At 37.0% G+C, this 19814-nt stretch overlaps 1 protein-coding gene across 1 annotated transcript in view; it reads right to left on the bottom strand.

Moving 5' to 3' along the window:
• The window catches only part of KCNU1 (potassium channel, subfamily U, member 1), a 124484-nt gene that overhangs the window by 81875 nt on the left and 22795 nt on the right, over positions 1-19814 (bottom strand). Inside the window, 9 exon segments of the mRNA XM_005856502.1 lie at positions 1063-1131; positions 1508-1620; positions 5647-5799; positions 8108-8177; positions 9281-9363; positions 10831-10936; positions 14690-14800; positions 16635-16726; positions 17610-17780. Coding sequence (XP_005856564.1) covers positions 1063-1131; positions 1508-1620; positions 5647-5799; positions 8108-8177; positions 9281-9363; positions 10831-10936; positions 14690-14800; positions 16635-16726; positions 17610-17780 — 968 coding nt within the window.

The raw sequence follows: 19814 nt of genomic DNA, 5'->3' as shown, positions 1-19814 counted from the left end.
TGACTTGCTTTGTACTCTACCCACTGATTTCTTTTGCCCAGATTCCTTCTGCATGATCTCTACTTGCACAGAACTGTTGTTCTTTCCAACCTTTCACATAAAATCATTCCTATGTAGCTCATGTGCTACTACTCAGAATTACTGAATTTTGTCTATTTCCCTGTAATTTCATGGTTCCTGGTAATGTTGGTTTTAGACCTGGAAGGGGTCTTAGGTGTTAACATGAGTTCCTAATTTTACAGATGGTGAACACTTTGCCAAGGCCACTGGGCTAGCAAATAATAATAAGGACTAGAATCTAGTGTGTTGATTCTAATTTAAGTTAGTTTTGCACAGAAAACCATACATCAGCCAACATCTTTCTTGTCCCCCATCTATTTAAGGCCCCATTTTATTTTCATCATCTTTTCTCACTATGTCATTGTAGCTGATTCTCTTTCTATTTGTCCTAAATTTTATTTTTTATGACATGATAACTTATTTTACTTCTAATATTATCCAATATGGGTTCTCAGGAAATGCTGGTAACATTATCTCTTTCCTTCATCCCCCCTATTAACAGCAGACTTTTTCTAGTGGGCCAAATTCACATTTTGTCATATTTTACAGAATTGTTTTTAAAACTAGAGTTTGTGAGAACATTTTTATCATAAGTAATTCTATTGTTATGGTATGGCTTCATGGTCAAGATTTGCAAGATCTGGTAATATATGAAGAGGAACAGATGCGAGAGGGTGACCCCTCCTGGAGAGAACTGGGGCAGTGCCTTAGCAGCAAAGGCAAAGCACCTGTCCACCCGTTAGGGCAAGCAAATCAAACTCGTGGCCCGCGGGCCGCATGCCTCATTTATTTGGCCTGTGTTAGCCTTTGAGTTTGACATGCTTGCTAGGATAACCATGCTAACCACAATCACTAGAAATATATTAAATTCACCACAGCAGCCTGGGCTGCTCTCAACAAATATCAAAAAGCTTAGTTATGGTTGTATATTTGGAAAAGTCTTAATCATAAAGATTCTACTAAAAAAAAACAAACGGAAGAGGTTTGAAGCCTCATTGCTACCAGTAACCGGAAGCCGTGGATTTGTGTTTGATGGCTATCAGCATGAGGTGCAGCTTCTCAAAGCAGAGCCTGGGAAGGAAGATGAAGCATCATGAGGAGAGGGAGGATAGGAGGCCACTACTTCACAGTACTATGACTAACACTTTGTGATCTGTCCCTGTGGGGACACCAGCACTTCATCAGAGGAAGGGCCTCCCAAATATGGAATTCCCACTTGTAAGTGGATCCATCCTGAAATAGCTCATTGCCAGCATGCCACTGGGACAGAGATACAACTGCCCCACAACTTCTAAGTTGCAGCAACTCAGACTTATTCTGATCTCATATTCTTATATCTTCAGTGCTTGTCATGGAGCCTGGCCTACAGAAATGCCACCAATGAACACTGTTGAAAGAATGCTATTGTGTGAAAAAAAAAAATGAGAAAGCTTTTCTTTTAACTTACAGGGAAACTTCAGGAAAAGTCATTCCAGCTAAGTCATCAGAAAGACGTTGAGTCAGGATTTTGTTCTTCAGGCTACTTACGAAGATTTTTTGCCAGGGCTTTTTAGGACAAACCTGTAATATACAATCATGCCACATGAAGCACTTGACCTGGAAGATGGGATGCTATAATTCAAGTTGTATATTTTGCTAAGCAGTAAACCAGCACCCACTGCACTTAGGTGATAGGAAGAAGATTTGTCCTAGTGCTTAACTGGAGAAATGTCAAAGGAAGGATAAAACTCTAACATGCAACTCAACTATTTTCACTAAAGAGTTCAGAATGAAGTAGAAGCATCATGACTTGTTTTCCTCCCAGATGGCACCCAAGACTGCTTGCTGGAAATTATATTTCTTCTCCCAATAATTTCAGCAAGTTAGGTTGATTTTTGAGCCAGTAATATCATAGGAAGGATAATATATAATCTAAGTTGTCTCTCCATAGATATGACTGTTCAAGATTGTTTTTTCTTAAACACATTAGTTTTCTACTGACTAGCTATAGGCACACCTCATTTTATTGTGTTTCACTTCATTGCACTTCACATATGTTGTGTTTTTTATAAATTGAAGGTAAGGCCCTCAACCAGCAAAAATATTATGAGCCACTTTATTGCGATACTCACTTTATGGCAATGGCCTAGAAGCAAAACCACAATATCGCTGAGGTATGCCTGTAACCACATACCACAAAGAAAAAATATACATGGCTTTCTTCTCAGTATCAGAACCCTTCATGGGTTCAAATGAACTCAGAGAGCCATCCTAATTAATGGAAATGCAAATGTAAAAATCAAGGATAGCAGTAGAGAAATGGGAGATATGAAGGGAGAAAAGATATCTCTCAAAAAGGCTAAATGCAACCTGAGGGGACAGGGGCAGCTGGAAAACTCACCTCTGGTATTTGTGTAAGATCCCTCAACATTTTGTTATGCTCGCTTTGCATCCTCCTCATATCCTCCCACCTGCTTCTCCGAGAATCACTACCACACTATTCTGACATGGCAGGACAGGCTCCAAAAGCTCGAAAAGCTCAGATAAAAGTTTAGAATTCCTATGAATTCTGAAACACTGTAGCCATGGAGAGTAAAGGCCAGTTCAGAAATATTTATCCAATGGCCATCTTGTGGTTTAGGGAAAAAAATTAAAACAAACACACAAACAAAAATGTCTGCCCTACTACAAAAAGATTGCCACTTCAAGCAATCTAGGCATTCCTCCTACCCTTCCCAAGACTCAGTTGAATCTCCTCCCTTTTCCCACACTCTTAAATTTCTCTGTTTAGAAGGGCTCACCTCACTGCACAGTTCATACCAATATTTAAGTCCCTATTGCTATAGATATTTACTTAGTATGTCTAATCTAAATGATACACTTTCCAAAAATGGTAAACATGATAACCATAGAAATGGAGAAGATTCCTGAGTTAGTTTTTTAAAGGTCAGAAAGGGCAACAGGAAGACGACGGCTTCACAGGGGAGTTTTACCAAACATTCAAGGAAGAACTAAAACCTATCCTCCTCAGACTACTACAAAAAATCCAAGAGGAAGGAACACTTCCAAGCTCATTCTATGAAGCCAGCATCACCCTAATACCAAAACCAGGTAAAGACAACACAATGAAAGAGAATTACAGGCCAATATCCCTCATGAACATAGATGCCAAAATCCTCAACAAAATCTTAGCAAATCGGATCCAGCAGTACATCAGAAAGATCATACACCATGACCAAGTAGGATTTATCCCAGGGATGCAAGGATGGTACAATATCCGCAAATCAATCAACGTGATACATCACATAAACAAATTGAAGGAAAAAAACCACATAGTCATATCAATTGATGCAGAAAAAGCATTTGACAAAATTCAACACCCATTTTTGATAAAAACTCTCAGCAAGGTGGGAATAGAAGGATCATACCTCAACATAATAAAAGCCATATATGACAAACCCACAGCCAACATCATACTCAATGGACAAAAACTAACACCATTTCCCCTAAAAACAGGAACAAGACAGGGATGCCCACTCTCACCACTCCTGTTCGACATAGTACTGGAAGTATTAGCCATTGCAATTAGACAAGAAGAAGAAATAAAAGGCATCCAAATTGGAAAAGAGGAAGTAAAACTGTCCTTATTTGCAGATGACATGATATTATACTTAAAAAACCCTAAAGACTCCATCAAAAAACTATTAGACTTAATAAAAGAATTCGGCAATGTAGCAGGATACAGAATTAACGCCAAGAAATCTATGGCATTTCTATACACCAATAGTGAACTTGCAGAAAGAGAGACTAAAAAAGCAATCCCATTTACCATCTCACCAAAAAAATTAAGCTACCTAGGAATAAACTTAACTAAAGAGGTAAAAGACCTCTACTCAGAAAACTACAGGACGTTGAAAAAAGAGATAGAGGAAGACATAAAGAGATGGAAGAACATACCATGTTCTTGGATTGGTAGAATCAACATCATTAAAATGTCCATACTACCCAAAGCAATCTATAAATTCAACGCACTTCCCATTAAAATACCAATGGCCTACTTCAAAGATCTAGAACGAACTCTCCAAAAATTCATCTGGAACAAAAAACGACCCCGAATAGCTGCAGCGATCCTGAGAAAGAAGAAAGTAGGTGGGATCTCAATACCAGATATCAAGCTGTATTACAAAGCCACTGTTCTCAAAACTGCCTGGTACTGGCACAAGAACAGACATATAGATCAATGGAATAGAATAGAGAGCCCAGAAATCAGCCCCAACCAATACGCTCAATTAATATTTGACAAAGGAGGCAAGAACATACAATGGAGTCAAGACAGTCTCTTCAATAAATGGTGTTGGGAAAATTGGACAGATACATGCAAGAAAATGAAACTAGACCACCAACTTACACCATACACAAAAATAAACTCAAAATGGATAAAGGACTTAAATATACGACGGGAAACCATAAAAATACTAGAAGAATCCAAAGGCATCAAAATCTCAGACATATGCCGAAGCAATTTCTTCACTGATACAGCTCCTAGGGCATTGGAAACTAAAGAGAAAATAAACAAATGGGACTACATCAAAATAAAAAGCTTCTGCACAGCAAAGGAAACCATCTTTCTCTGTCAACAAAACAACAAGAAAGCCCACTGCATGGGAGAACATATTTGCCAATGTTATCACCGATAAGGGTTTAATCTCCAACATTTATAGGGAACTCATACAACTTAACAAAAGGAAGATAAACAATCCAATAAAAAAAAATGGGCAAAGGACCTAAATATACACTTTTCAAAGGACGACATTCAGAAAGCCAAGAGACATATGAAAACATGCTCAAAGTCACTAATCATCTGAGAAATGCAAATCAAAACAACAATGTACCATCTCCTCACACCTGTCAGAATGGCTATCATCAACAAATCAACAAACGACAAGTGCTGGAGAGGATGTGGAGAAAAAGGAACACTTGTGCACTGCTGGTGGGAATGCAGACTGGTGCAGCCACTATGGAAGACAGTATGGAGTTTCCTCAAAAAAAATTAAATGGAACTCCCATTTGACCCTGCGATCCCACTTCTAGGAATATATCCCAAGAAAACAGAAACACCAATCAGAAAGGATATATGCCCCAAAGTAACCTGAGTATTATATTTTAATTATTATTTGTATTACTGTCATTTGAGGAATATAATTATCATGTTGATCATTTTGTATTTAATTTATATTTAAATATATGACTTCTCCACTAATAACATAACCTTTATTTATATTTCTACTTTCAATAACTCAAAGTGCTTCTACATTTATGAATACATTTACATTCATAATATCATGGAGCAGGTAGGAAGCAGAGTTATGGTCTCTATTTTGCAGATAAATATTCTTTGGCAAGAATAAAATCAATTACTATTTTCAAGGTCAATGCAGTACCTAGGAACTCAATCTAGATCTCTCAATCCCTTCCCAGCTCAAGGAGAAGTCAGATCTCATTTCTTAGGGCCTTCTTGCTTTCCTCAACTTTTCACATCTATTTCTGATCCTAATATGTGAAAACACGGGGATAGAGCCAAGATTCAACATCAATTTACAATGTTACCTTACTGTTTTGCTCAAGAAATAAAGATGTTAGAAAGGTGCACAAGCCTGGCACCAAACAGCCTTGGGCGATAAATCCAAGTTTTAATTCAGCAAAACAGATGATGTTGTCTCCATTAGTCCAGTTCCAGCTGGGAATCTTTGGCAGAAAATCCTGTTTCATGATAGAAAGTAGGTCAAACATTAAAAATAAATATAACTTTAAAAAGTTGTTTCTAGATGAATGTCTCTGTTTTACTTTAAAGCATTTATTATGCCCAGGTCAGCAGAAGTGATAAAAACAAATTCAACATTTAGAAGTGGTTAGTGGTCAACTGTTCCACTTTTAAAAAGGAAGCTAGTTATAGTTACAAAATCAGGTCAAATGGCTTAGCTAGACCTATGATTATACACTGAATTTACAATCTTTTTTGTTTATTTGTTTTTTGGAGAGTTTTGTTTTTAGATCTCATTTCTTAGGGCCTTCTTGCTTTCCTCAACTTGACATATAACATTATATTAGTTTCAAGTGTACAATGTAATGATTCAATAATTATATACACTGCAAAATGACCACAACAATAAGTCTAGTTAACATTCATCAACATGGTGGTTATTTTTTTCAAATACATTTTATTGATTTTTTTTACAGAGAGGAAGGGAGAAGGATAGAGTAAGAAACATCGATGAGAGAGAAACATTGATCAGCTCCCTCCTGCATACCCCCTACTGGGGATGTGCTTGCAACCAAGGTACATGCCCTTGACCAGAATTGAACCTGGGACCCTTCAGACCACAGTATCCACTGAGCCAAACTGGTCAGGCCATAGTGGTTATTTTTTTTTTCTTGTAATGATAACTTTAGAGATTTTTTCTCTCAGTAACTTTCAAATATATAATAAGGTATTATTTTTATTACTTTTTAAATATATTTTTATTGATTTCAGAGAGGAAAGAAGAGAGAGAGAGAGATAGAAACAGCAATGATGAGAGAGAATCATTGATTGGCTGCCTCCTGCAAGCCCCCCACTGGGGATCGAGCCCACAACCCGGGCAGGATAATCGAACCTGGGACCTTTTAGTTCACAGGCCGATGCTCTCTATCCACTGAGGCAAACCGGCTAGGGCTATAATAAGGTATTATTAACTATAGCTACTATGCAATATGAATACACCTCTATGATTTTTTTAATTGAAAGTTTGCACTTTTGACCCCTTTCACCCATTTTGTCCATTTTGTCCAGTCCCATCCCCTGCTTCTGGCAACCACCCATCTGTTCTCTGTATCTATGAGTTAAGGTTTTTTTGGTTGTTTATTTATTTACTTTTAGACTTGGTATATAAGTAAGATCATAGCAATAAATATTTACCTCAAGAAACAAGAAAAGTCTCAAGTAACCATCTTTTGGTTGTCCTTAACTTTTCTCTCTTTAATGTGTCTTGGTGTGGATTTCTTTGGGTTCCTCTTATTTTGAATTTTCAGCTTCCTAAATCTGAATGTCTGTTTCCTTCCCCATGTTAGGGATGTTTTCAGCCATTATTTCTTCAAATAAGTTTTCTTCCTATTTATCTCTTCTCCTTGTGAGATTCATAATGCAAATATTGGTCCACAAGATGTCCCATCAGCTACTTAAACTGTCTTCACTCATTTGCATTCTTTTTTTTGCTGCTCTGGTTAGGTGAGTTCCACTACTCTGTCTTCCAGTTCACTGATCCTTTCTTCTGATTCATCTAGTCTGGAAAAGCCCCTATAATGCATTTTTCAGTTCAGTTACTATATTCATCAGCTCTGTGACTTCTATTTGGTACTTTCTCATACTTTCTACCTCTTCGCTGAAATATTCACTTTTTAAATCTATTCATCTCCCAAGTTCAGTGACATTTTTATGACAGTTATTTTGAACTCTGTCAGGTAAGTCACTTATCTCTCATTAAGGCATTTTTCTGAGATTTTATATTTTTGTTGTTGTTGAAAATACATATTTCTGTTTGTTCATTTTCCTTTACTCTCTGTGTTGGTTTTTCTGCATTAGAAAAAACATCAACCTCTCCTGGTTAGTTGGCCTCTCTTAAAGGAATGTCCTTGTGTAGAAGATGAACCTTATTAATCAACCCTGACCTAGCTCTTGGTTGTCACTCAAACTTTTGTAATTGCCTAATCAGCCTACTTTAGTTTTAGTGGCTCCAGGTAGTTGATAGTGTCCCTGTCAGTGTCCCAAAGCAAAGGATCTCATTTATCACTTAGATTCAAGCTGATTGGAAGTTAGACCATTAGGCAGAAGCTTTTAAAGAATGCAAATATACCTCTTTCTGAATTTACATTCATAAGTGATTAACAGTCTTAATGAGACTTTGAATGTCACCCACAATTGGCAAAAACTTTTCAAGTGCAAACCCATTTGAAAGTATTAAATTAATCTATTATGTAGATGAACTAAATTCATCTAGCTCCACAGACTAAATAGGCTAGAAAGAAACAATACCTTATTATGGGATTGAAGTATCTCTATGATGATTCTGGTTTCAGGGTGATAGTTCTTGATAGAGAGTACCCTACATAAACAACAAATATGTTCATCAGTGATGGGCCACATACAATGGTTTTGTAACATAATTCAATTCAGTGTTAAATTGATATTTGGGAAAGCATAATAAAATGGCATATTATAAGTTTCATTGTTATACTATTCTCTAAAAATGTTCTGTTTAATAGAATACCCACTGAAGGTGGCAGTTGTTTTAGTGACTTAGTAAAATAAAACTATGGAAAGGTCAGCTCTTGGTATTCAGAGATTATGGTCTTCTGGGGCCAATTTTTGAAAAGAAAATAAATCATTTTGTATATATTTTAGCTTTCAAACTCAAACACACTAATTACAAGAAAAATGTAGATATTGTATTACTGTTTGTAGCTTGAAATAGCTCATAGACTCTCTTTTCCAATGTTCTTAGTTTACAAATTAAGAAACTAAAGTCTGTGTCATATTTACTATATTATACATGGTGAAAATTCTCAGCTGTTTCTAACTCTTTGTAGCATCACCTTCAGCTATTTCTATTTATTTTGCCTTGGTGGGGGGGGATGCAGAAGATTACCTGGGTTAGGAACAAAGCCATTGCTATCACAAGGATTGTTGGAATCTATTACCACAAGTCAAGTTCCTGCTCATAGATAGTTCACAATTAAAGATGGTAACACTAGTTCTAGACACCTTAACATAATTTCCAATAGTCACAAGCACATCATACTAAACCATGCACAACTTTTCACCAGAACTACTGGGGGTGGGGACAAAACTATAAGTAAAGTCTACTAATAGGGTTCACATATCACCAATAACATCTCTATTTTTGAGGAGGAGAGGATGTTAGTTATAATGATGCTATCTGAACAGTTATCACTTATCTGTATGCTTGCTTTTCAAGTTTAGATAGCTATTATCCATATGAAAATTCAGCAAAGTATGTGGACAAGCCCAGAGACATTCAGAATACTCTATTTTAAATTACTTTTTCATACATCTGCACCATTTCTGGGGACAACAAAAAATATGCTGTGACATCTTCTGTTTAGTCCTATGCACCAGGCTTTATTTCAAAAGTGGCAGAAATGTATCAGCATTGGATCACAAAATACCACAGTGCCAGCTTCATACCTCATGATGTTTGAAGTGTCTTCATCATGTGAATCACTGCACAAAGGGTTGGCTATGATCAGGCATGCTTCCGCAGATTCCACCTATTCTTCAAGATTGGACAGCAACCATTTTATTAATTACGTGGGGAATGCTGTAGTGGGGAAAACTTTTTTCTTACGTTTGTTTGGTGTGTGTGTGTGTGTGTGTGTGTGTGTGTGTGTGTGTGTTTCATAAAACTTCCAATAAGAAAGAGAATACAGTTGGGAAGGAGTTCTGATATGGATGCAATTACATCAGGATCATAGTCCTGCAAATGCTGCAAGGGTTGTGAGGGCTACACTGAATGAGTCGACTAGGGCACAAGGTCTCCAACATAGATGCTAGATTGCTTTAAAATGGGTAAAGTGCATAGTTACTTTTTCCTATCATCCGAAACCATCAATTTATGCCTGCTGATAAGTAATATGATCTTTTAAAGCCATTTTCTGTATACTTGTTTGCCTTTCAGGACAGCAAAGAATGGAGGAACTGAAAGTCTGCTTAACTCAAAGTAAGCAGTCATTCAATAACTGTGGAACCTAAATCTTAAGATTCTAGAAAATTATTGATGTGGCTTATAAAACCAAGGTGCAGGGAAGATGAAGATTATTCTGAGTCTATAATTTTCTGCTTTAATTCTTTACATGAACATTATAGATCTCTGCTTTAAAAAACTGAAGTCTTTTGGTTTTTATGATTCTGTGAAACCTATAAAATGAGAGAAAGATGGCTTTGATCTTAAATGAAAGCTGTCTAGAGGGTTGGCCTTTAATCATTAGTGTTAGTTCCAACCTTAATGGGATCTCTGCTATTTTCCTTCATGTCTCTCCTATCAGAAGTCACATCAGTGTGCTCAGAAATTGGTAAATCTGTTCTCTAGTAAGAATCGCATTTGAATGGTAAGATCAAACACACTTTTGCTATCCATAATTTTTTCAGATCTCTTAGACTGTGAAAATAAAACTGCTCTAGGTAGAGAACTTAGTGAAATAAATAATTTAACTATAAGTTTATATAAACAGTGAAGTCTGCTTGATATTTGTCAAGGAGAAACTGGAGGACAATTACTATATCTCCTTCATGATTAGTTTTTAAAATTGAGAAAGTTGTATTTTCCCAAACTTAAGGGTCTGGAGCAGGGGTCCTCAAACTAAGGCCCGCGGGACACATGCGGCCCGCCCAAAACATTTATCCGGCCCGCCGGGTGTTTTTGCAGCCACTGTGTGCATAGGAATTTGTTCATAGTTTTTTTTAAGGCCCGCGGGACACATGCGGCCCGCCCAAAACATTTATCCGGCCCGCCGGGTGTTTTTGCAGCCGCTGTGTGCATAGGAATTTGTTCATAGTTGTTTTTTTTAAAAACTATAGTCCGGCCCTCCAAAGGTCTGAGGGACAGTGAACTGGCCCCCTGTTTAAAAAGTTTGAGGACCCCTGGTCTGGAGTAATGCCTTTGAAAGAGACGAGATCCTATCATCTTCACTGTTGTAGCTGAGGTTAACTACAAGGAAGAAAGAAAAAATAGTTCGTACCCCAACTCGCCTCAGATCCTCCCACTTCAATGCAGATCCAGAAACAAAAGTTGCGTAGGCCATGTAGCACTTAAATATTGTTTGCAATTCCAAAGAAGGAGGAACCCTGGACCAAGAACGTAGGAACAAAGAATAAAAACGATGATTGACTTAGCTTAGATACTGTTATATTTATTTGCATTTAATAGAACCCTTAATCTCCTCTTGGAACACATCTATATCCCATTCATTTTTAAGCCACAAGGTTAGGTGATTTTGACACCACTAGCCTAATTCCATGTATCAGTCTGAAGCTCAGGTCTAATTTGCTAAAGGAATAGTCTATGTGTAAACATTTGGGAGAAATTGCTGGTAGCCATCCTTTAAAAACAATCTACCACCATCTGCCCTCTGGCCACAAGAATTCACAACCCTCTCCTGTACAAAATAATCTCATGATCTCCCTCAAAAGTGTCATCTCTTTATAATAATCAGGTCCAAGCCCTGCATCTTGTTATCTTAAGTCAGGTCTATATGTGGATGGGGCCCCTCAGGTGTAGCTCACCCTTATCTGAAGACCTGTGAACTAAATAGACAAGTTTTATTATCCCCATCTCCATACCCAACATGCCATGATAAGGAATAGAAAAACTGCCATAGACATTCCCAATCAAAAGAGGTGAGGGTGGTGCCCTAGCTGGTTTGGCTCAGTGGATAGAGCTTCAGCCCACAGACTGAAGGGTCCCGGATTTGATTCCAGTCAAGGGCACATGCTGGGGTTGTGGGCTCAATCCCCAATAGGGGGCATGCAGGAGGCAGCCAATCAATGATTCTCTCTCATCATTGATGTTTCTCTCTCTCTCTCTCTCTCTCCCTTCCTCTTTGAAATCAATAAAAAATATATATTTCAAAAAAAAGAGGTGACGGTGGTAATGAAGGGCATAGATAAATAACCAGAAATTAGCACATAGAAATTCTGAAATCTATCTGAGCACATACCAAGAGGACCCCCTTTTCCAGTAGCAGAGGATTTTTTTTATTAGAGCCTAGTTTAGTCCTTATGAGCTAATCCATTGCTCTTCTTGGTTCTTTTCTCTCTCCTCTGACCCTCTGAGCCATCCTTCCTTTTCCCTAATAAATGCCCAGTGTTTGTACTTGAGTAGCTTTCTCGGCTTGATTCCTGCCTGTGCTGCATTGGAGGTCAAGAGGCATTGTTTTTTTAACTCTGTCCCTTTACCTCAAGCTGGCAGTACATTTTACCGGTAAAATTGTATTTGAAGCATAGACAAGTCTTTATACATATTACTCAGGTTCACGGCATGCCCACAAAGTCATGTTCATGATTCCTCTCTACTTTCAGAAACTCAGGATCTGGGAACAATGTCCTCAGATTCTTAGAAGCCCTTTGCCTTGAGAGGCTCATCAATAAGTCACCACCTTAAATCTTTCGGAGGTCTTAACAAAGGGTCCTCAGCTACATCCTTGACTGGATCTTTACATTTGACCTTGAGGTCATATTTCACAAGTGGCATCTTGGATTTGATTTTTTTTCCTCCTGAGGTCATTTTCCTCTTTGACATGTTTTGGCAAGCTGGAGAAACTGTTATGGGACTCCTATATTCCCTTCAGTTCTGCCTGAAAATTAAAGTGTTTCTTCTTCAGCTCAATTTTCGTGCCTTATCATACATGATTATACAGCGGCAAATGACACTCAACATTCTTTGGGGAAATTTTCTTAGCCAGCCTCACAACTGCACTAGGTACATTTCCTAGTTTCCATATTACTTTTAGTGACATTGTTACCAAAACTCTGCTCTTCTTCCAGTACCTACTAGAAATTTCCTCATCATTTTTCTGGCCTCTACGGAGAGTCTCCATGCAACCCTTCCAGCCTCTAACTACCACTAGTTCCAAGGAAAAGACTATATTTTGGCTTTTGTTATGACAGCACCCCACTTCCACTACCATGTTTTGTTTCTGTAAAACAAACCCTTCTAGAACTTATTGATCTAAAACAGCAATAATACATTATTTCTCATGATTTTGTGGTTGGCTGGTCTCAGCAATGTAATTCCACATAGTATTGACTGTGGCCATTCATGTAGGTACATTCATCAGAGAGTTTGGGAGCTCAAATGACCAAAATGACTTTATACACGTGATTGCTGCCTCAGCTACCAGCCTGGAGCAGGTGAGAGCTTCGTGGGCCTCCTCCTCAAGCAAGCTATTCTGACTTTTTACATGATGGCTTAGGGCTTAAAACTCTCTTGGAGTGAAAGTTGAAACTGCCAAGTCCTCTTAAAGGCTATAGGCCTGAAACTAACAAAGTGTCCCCTCTGCTGCATTCAATTTATCAAATCAAGTCACTGGCCAGTTGAGATTCAAAGGGATGAGAAAGAGACTCCATCTTTTATTGAGAGGACCAGAATGAAAGAACAGTAAGGGAAGGAAATATTAATAGCTGTATTAAAGGAAAATCTACCATAATTACAGATGGTGATAAGCACTTTAAAGGAAATATAACAGAGTAAAGAGACAGGAGGATTAGAAGACACTCATTTAGATTGGTTGAATAGAGAAGGTCTCTCTCAGTGCTGAAGGATGAAAATAAACTGGTCATAAAAAGGTAGAAGAAATTCTTAGCAAAAAGAATCAATCAATAAAGTGGCCTTTATAGAGATACAGGAGAGATAAGATATTAACTTTGAACAGGATTGTTAATAGTGGAAATAAAATGGTAGAAATAGAATTAGAATTTACTTAAGAGACGAAACAGATGATATTGATGCAAGTATACATAGGATTTGAGGGAGACAGGAGTATCAAAGACAATACTTAGTTTACTGCTTTAACTACAAAATATGTAAAGGTTGGTGTGAATCTTATATACATTCCTTTATGAGATAAAAATGTCACTTCAAATCTGTCTGACTTATTTATTGAGTGATGTCTAAATAACTTATTAACCATTTGGGGAAAAAAGAAGCTAACTCCTTTCATATTACACTAAATCAATTCCAGAGAGCTTAACTATAAAAAATTTCCATATGAAAACATGGAAATCCTAGAGAAACATTTACTATATACTAAAACACAGAGGCCTAAGAATGTAAGAAAAGCAAGAAATAAACAACAACAACAAAAAGAAGTGGATGGATTAAAGTACATGTAAATCAAATACTATATTAAAATGAAAGCACACAAAATTAAAGAGCAAAAAGGGAAAACATATTTATAATATATGACACAAAACAGTTAATATTACAATACACTGAGTGCTCAAAAGCCAGTAAAATAACAGATGATCAACCTTATAGAAAATAGAGTAAAAATATAAAGAGGAATTTCAAAATGCACAAAAAATGTTCCATTTCACTGGGAACCAAAATTGTAAAATAAAACAATTAGAAATCATTTTGCCTACTTTAAAGTCTTTTTGTATTAAATATGTATTTCCCAGTGTTCTATAAATATTTGACTTGGATTCTGCTTGTGAAAATGTAAACTGCATAGAACAAAAATATCATCTATTTGAACTTTAGATTTCCAATCCTGTTAATTAACAGTTAGAATTATAATTATGAAGTATGCTAGACATGTGGGCAAAATTATGGTCATATATATGAGTAATCAGTATAGAATAACTTAATGATCTGTAATCACATAATAGTACATATACAGAAAAACATCTGGCAAAATATATTCTCAATTTTTTTCAGAAGTTACCTCTGATCATGGGATTGCTTTTCCTTTTCTTTTTGCTTCTTATTATTTCCTAATTTTTCTATGAATATTACAAGGGTCATTTTCTCCCATTAAAAATATCCACACATATTTCAAGTATTAATTTAGAGCCTATGAGCCAAACAGATATACTTACTCTCCCAGAAAAACAATCTCAGTGTTGATCTCCCCTGACTTATGACGGAGAAAATTCCTCAGGAAAGCAGTCACACTGTCGACAGTGATGTTTCCACAAACCACAACGAACCTGGGTAGCAAGAACATATTAGCTGGATCATCTGAGGAACAGAAATATCTTCTGTCTAGATTTAGAAGTAGAAAATTAGCTTAAACTTAGAATTTTGTCTTATTTTTGTTGATCCTCACCCCAGGATCTTTGTTTCCATTGATTTTTAAAGAGAGTGGAAGGGAGGGGGAGAGACACAGAAAGAGAAACATCGATGTGAGAGAGACACATTGATTGGTTGCCTTCCACTACAGCCCTCACCAGGCCGGGGATTGAGCCTACAACCAAGCTAAATGCCCTTGACCAGAATTGAAACTAAGACCTTTCAGTCCACAGGCCGACGGACCAACCACTGAGTTAAACTAGCTAGGGCTTAAACTTAGTTTTAAATACATTTAGTATTTGAATCACCCAGATTTTGAAAATGGAAACACCCAGGACTGCATCTCCATTATAACAAAAGCAGTGTCAGACTTCTGTCATCTCCAGTTCATCTAATACAGGGTATAACTCTACACATTAGAATTACATGTAGCTTCTTAGGAATACAACAATATCTATCATAACTGCTAGGTTTTTATGGTTATTTGTAACTTATAACAGACTTGAAATGTGTAATTTGATTTAACTTTGCACTTGGTTCCTGATTTGCTGATCAAGACATTTCTTCATTGAGGAATAATTGAGGCTCAGAGTATTTAATTGAGTTTCCCATAGTTAAATGCTGTGGCTGAGACAGCACTAGAATCTAAGTTATTTGTATTTATCTTCTGCATGTAAAATTATCTAGTAGTCACAAAAAGTGACTGCAATGGAGAGACACCTAGGACAGGTGCAAAAATATAAGCATGTAACTTTTATAGTGGAAACTAGCTATCAATTTCCTTAGGCTATATATATATATATATGCTTTTCCCTCTACTAATCAATTAAGAAAATGAAAAGCATAATTTTAGCGCATTTACCTTATATTTTCTAGACTTTACTGGCTGATTTAGCGTGGGTTACATATCACTTTCCTGAGATAAACTGGGTCAAACTTTGGCTTAACTAGTTTATTTCATTATTTTCATTCATTGCACTATTTTCTTAGTCCTAGGTCCGTCTTGGTTTTCATCTACTATGTTAAGAGACCAAACCAGGAGAATTTACCTACATTGTGCCTCTTTCCTCTACAGTGGATAGAGACAAGATTAAAAAGAATCACTTCAAATTTAAGATCTCTGCTTTTTTTTTCTTCTAAGATGTGAAAAAGCATTAATGGAAACTGAGATAACATATATCCACAGAGAGAAAAGGTAAAAACAAGTCTGTTTTCCTCCTGGGAACAAATGACTGTGGCATGAACAAAGGAGGTCTATGAAGTTCCAGTGAAAAGGCTGAAATTGCTCCTCACTCCAGCAAACCTCTGCCCAGGAATGAGCCCCATATGGTTTAAGGGAGTTTAGGCTAAGACAACTGAATTATTTCAAATTCAAACTGTGGCTTTAATTTGATCTATTATGTAAAATTAGCCTGAGTTAACCACATGCTTAACATGAATAAGGAAATTAGTAATGGAAATAAGAGGATAGTGATAAGGAAGGTCCAAATATTGTCACAATCAATATTTGACAGTGAATGGCAACATTATCTGTCATTTCAAGTTGACTTAAAGCCCTTATGGGCATCTATATAGTCGTTTGTATCAAGTAGCAAATATTATCTTCTTGGTATTTATTTTAGTACAAACCTCTTTAGTGAATGAATGATCCTGCAAATATATTCACCTAGGTCGAGCAATAGGTGTTTAGAAAGAGGTCTGTGATTAGTAGAATATCTCAAACTGTAGAAATTATACTTGTAAGCTACTTACTTCTTTCCTTTGAGCACTTCATAGGAACTGGTGTATGTCTTCTTGGTAAGAAAGAGTTCCACGATCTCAGGGATATAGTTCGCAAATAGTATCTAAAATAATCAGCAAATAAAAACCTTAGGTCTCATCATTTTAAAGGATACTGAGATTATAAAGGAGAAAGAAGGTACACAAAATGTTGTCTAATTCATGAGGGGTAACACTGTGAACTATATTTTTAAAGAAAAAGCATGTTTCTTTATTACTTCAGCCTTTGCATTTGACTAAAATGGAATAAAATGCTTTCCTGAATTCAAAATGGTGAAAACAATGAAGGAAGGATAAGCAGAAAGGCAACCTTCCTACACATTCTGTCCCCTCATCACTACAAAGTGCCCTTCAACTTGTTATTATTTAGGACCTTGGAGAAAAAGCTATATGGGACAGAGCAAAGTTAAGGGAAAATGAAATGAGGGGATGTAGCAGTGTGGACAATGTAATATCAGGAAGGTGAAATAGAGAATGTGGTATGGTTTTAAGGAGTTAAAATTAGAAACTTGATACACATTGCTGAATCATACACAGATGTTCCTTTATCTGAAGGAAAATGCTGGTTTGGAGAGCTTACTCATTTGAGCTGGAAGGAACAGAACTTCCTTCAGATCAAATCTCAATTTCCCTTCCCCTTTGGAATAAAGACTTTTATCTGATGGGCAAAAGATGAAGAAAGACAGGGGTGCTCAAGTCAATGTAGAGGCTAATAAGAAAAATCTACTCTCCTTTGCTGACCATCCTCATCTCTGGCAACCAAGCAATTACATCACGTGCTCCAGGGGTTGCAGTTTGGAAAAACATGGGATCCATATATCTTTTCATATTCATTTGACACCTGATAATGTAACATTCACTCTCAAGACTATACTGCTTTTTTCTCACCATTAACCAAATGCCTTTCACTTCTAGCCACATTCAAAAGATATTGAAAATATTCTTCACCAAACTCCCCAGAGTGAAGAACATGATGAAGGTCCGTCCTAGGGATGTCTTAGCTACCACATCTCCAAAGCCAACAGTTGATGTTGTTGCCATGACCAGGTAAATGGAATCAAAATATGTTAAGTTCTGTGAATTTCTACCCTTGAGCCAGGGATCACCAGAATTTTCCACCTGTCAAAAGAGAAAAGAATTCAGGAAATGGAATCCAAGGGAAAGTTTACAAAAAATAAGCAAAATCACTTAATTCAATACAAATGAAATAAATGATTCCTAGACGGCTTTGAAGGGTTGGTAAATTGGGGTAGTGATTGTGAAGTCTTGGTGGGTGTTTTTTTTTCACTGTGATCATTGCTGAAATCTAAGGGGGTATGTAGCTTGAGCTCACATTTGGAATGCTCCCTAGTGAAATTTATTGCCCATATCTCTTTTCATGTGGGCATATCACCACATCCTGGAGCCATCATGGACACCAAAGGCTCTAGGTTTAGTAATTACTATTCAATCTCATTTTTCACCAGATCAGATTTATCTATCATTAAAGAAAGAAGCACTCAAATAAGCACTTCATTTCAGTGAACTTAACTTCATAAAAGCAAGTGTCTAAGGAAAAGGAAACAAACAAGTTTCCCAGGTTACTTCCCCTACTCCCCAAAAATATTTCTTCAGCGATTAAAAAAAACTCTGAAAAAAATTTCATCTGACTTCCCCCCTAAATCTCCATGTTTTAAGGGAACTAAATTTATCAGGTTACCTTTTTTATATTAAATAAAAAGAGCAACTTAGGCAATGACCCTATACTTTATGTATATATAGTATGTATAAACTTATTATAAATATATAACATATATTACAAATAACATAACAATGATATAGAATATATACAATTTTCCCTTTTTTACATTTTTAGACATGTTTCCAAATAGCTTACATATTTCCTAGACATTTTTCTTTTCTATTTGACACAAAAATGATAAAATACTAAAGATGTCTGGAGAAAGTAGGTTTTTTTGTTTTGCTTTTAAGAACTGGAGTAGAAATTAGAAATAATGTAGTTTTCTCAGGTACATGATCACTTTGTAAAAGTGATATGTATGCCCAATGCTGACCCTTTTTTAAGTTTGATGAGCAGGTTATGAGTGTGGACTCCCACTCTAAAATAAGTAAGAAATTGCATGTCTATACTTAGTTCTCATAGCTGGTAGTAGAATCTGTTTCTACTGACTTCTGGAGTCTTCACTATTTTCTGAGACTATCTCTATATATAAAAGCCTAAGCGACTGTTAGACTGATAGCTATAACGTGCACTGACCACCATGGGGTAGACGCTCAATGCACAGGCATGGAAACATGGAACAGACTGATGAATCTCAAAGGGAAGTGGGGAGAGGGGAGGGTGGGAAGAGATTAACCAAAGATCTTATATGCATACTAGAGGCTCAGTGCACAGATTCGTGCACCGGTGGGGTCCCTTGGCCTGGCCTGCGGGGATCAGGCCAAAACCAGCAGTCCGACATACCCTGAGGGGTCCCAGATTGCGAGAGGGTGCAGGCCAGACCAAGGGACCCCACCGGTACACGAATCCATGCACTGGGCCTCTAGTTGTACTACAAGAAAAACAGATATATAGTATATTTTACCCAGGCATACAAGAGTTACTTGTGACTGTTCCCTTTAAGTAAAACCCTACAGTTTCTTTTAATAACATCTTAGCACATGGTTTCAATCACATCCTTGTACAACATGTATAAACTAAAACTAAATTTATTTCAACCTGGAAATTGCCTTCACAATAATTTAACCCTTTAATGTTTAACTCACAAAGCAACTGAATTTTTATGTTTTTAAATTCTGTGTTTCAATTTTAGATTAATGTGCTATGTAAGTGGAGGATACAGGGACACAATCCCATCTCCTACCTCCACATCATTTGCATTAGTTACATTATTTTTACACTAGAGGCCCAGTTCATAAAATTCGTGCATGGGTAGGGTCCCTAGTCCTGGCCAGTGATCAGGGCCAAATAGGTTCTCCACCTCCCAGCCTCCCCACCTCCTCCTTTCCTTGCTCCTTCAGCACCCCACTGCCACCACTGGTCATCCTCCATGTTCTGCGCCACCCCCTGGTGGTCAGTGCACGTCATAGCGAGCGATTGAATTCCTGGTCGAACTCCTGAGGGGACAATTTGCATATTAGCCTTTTATTATA

This window comes from Myotis brandtii, unplaced genomic scaffold (assembly GCF_000412655.1).
Source record: "Myotis brandtii unplaced genomic scaffold, ASM41265v1 scaffold103, whole genome shotgun sequence".
NCBI classification, from domain to species: domain Eukaryota; kingdom Metazoa; phylum Chordata; class Mammalia; order Chiroptera; family Vespertilionidae; genus Myotis; species Myotis brandtii.
The sequence above is the reverse complement of the archived record's forward strand: the minus strand, read 5'-3'. Positions and strand labels throughout refer to the sequence as shown.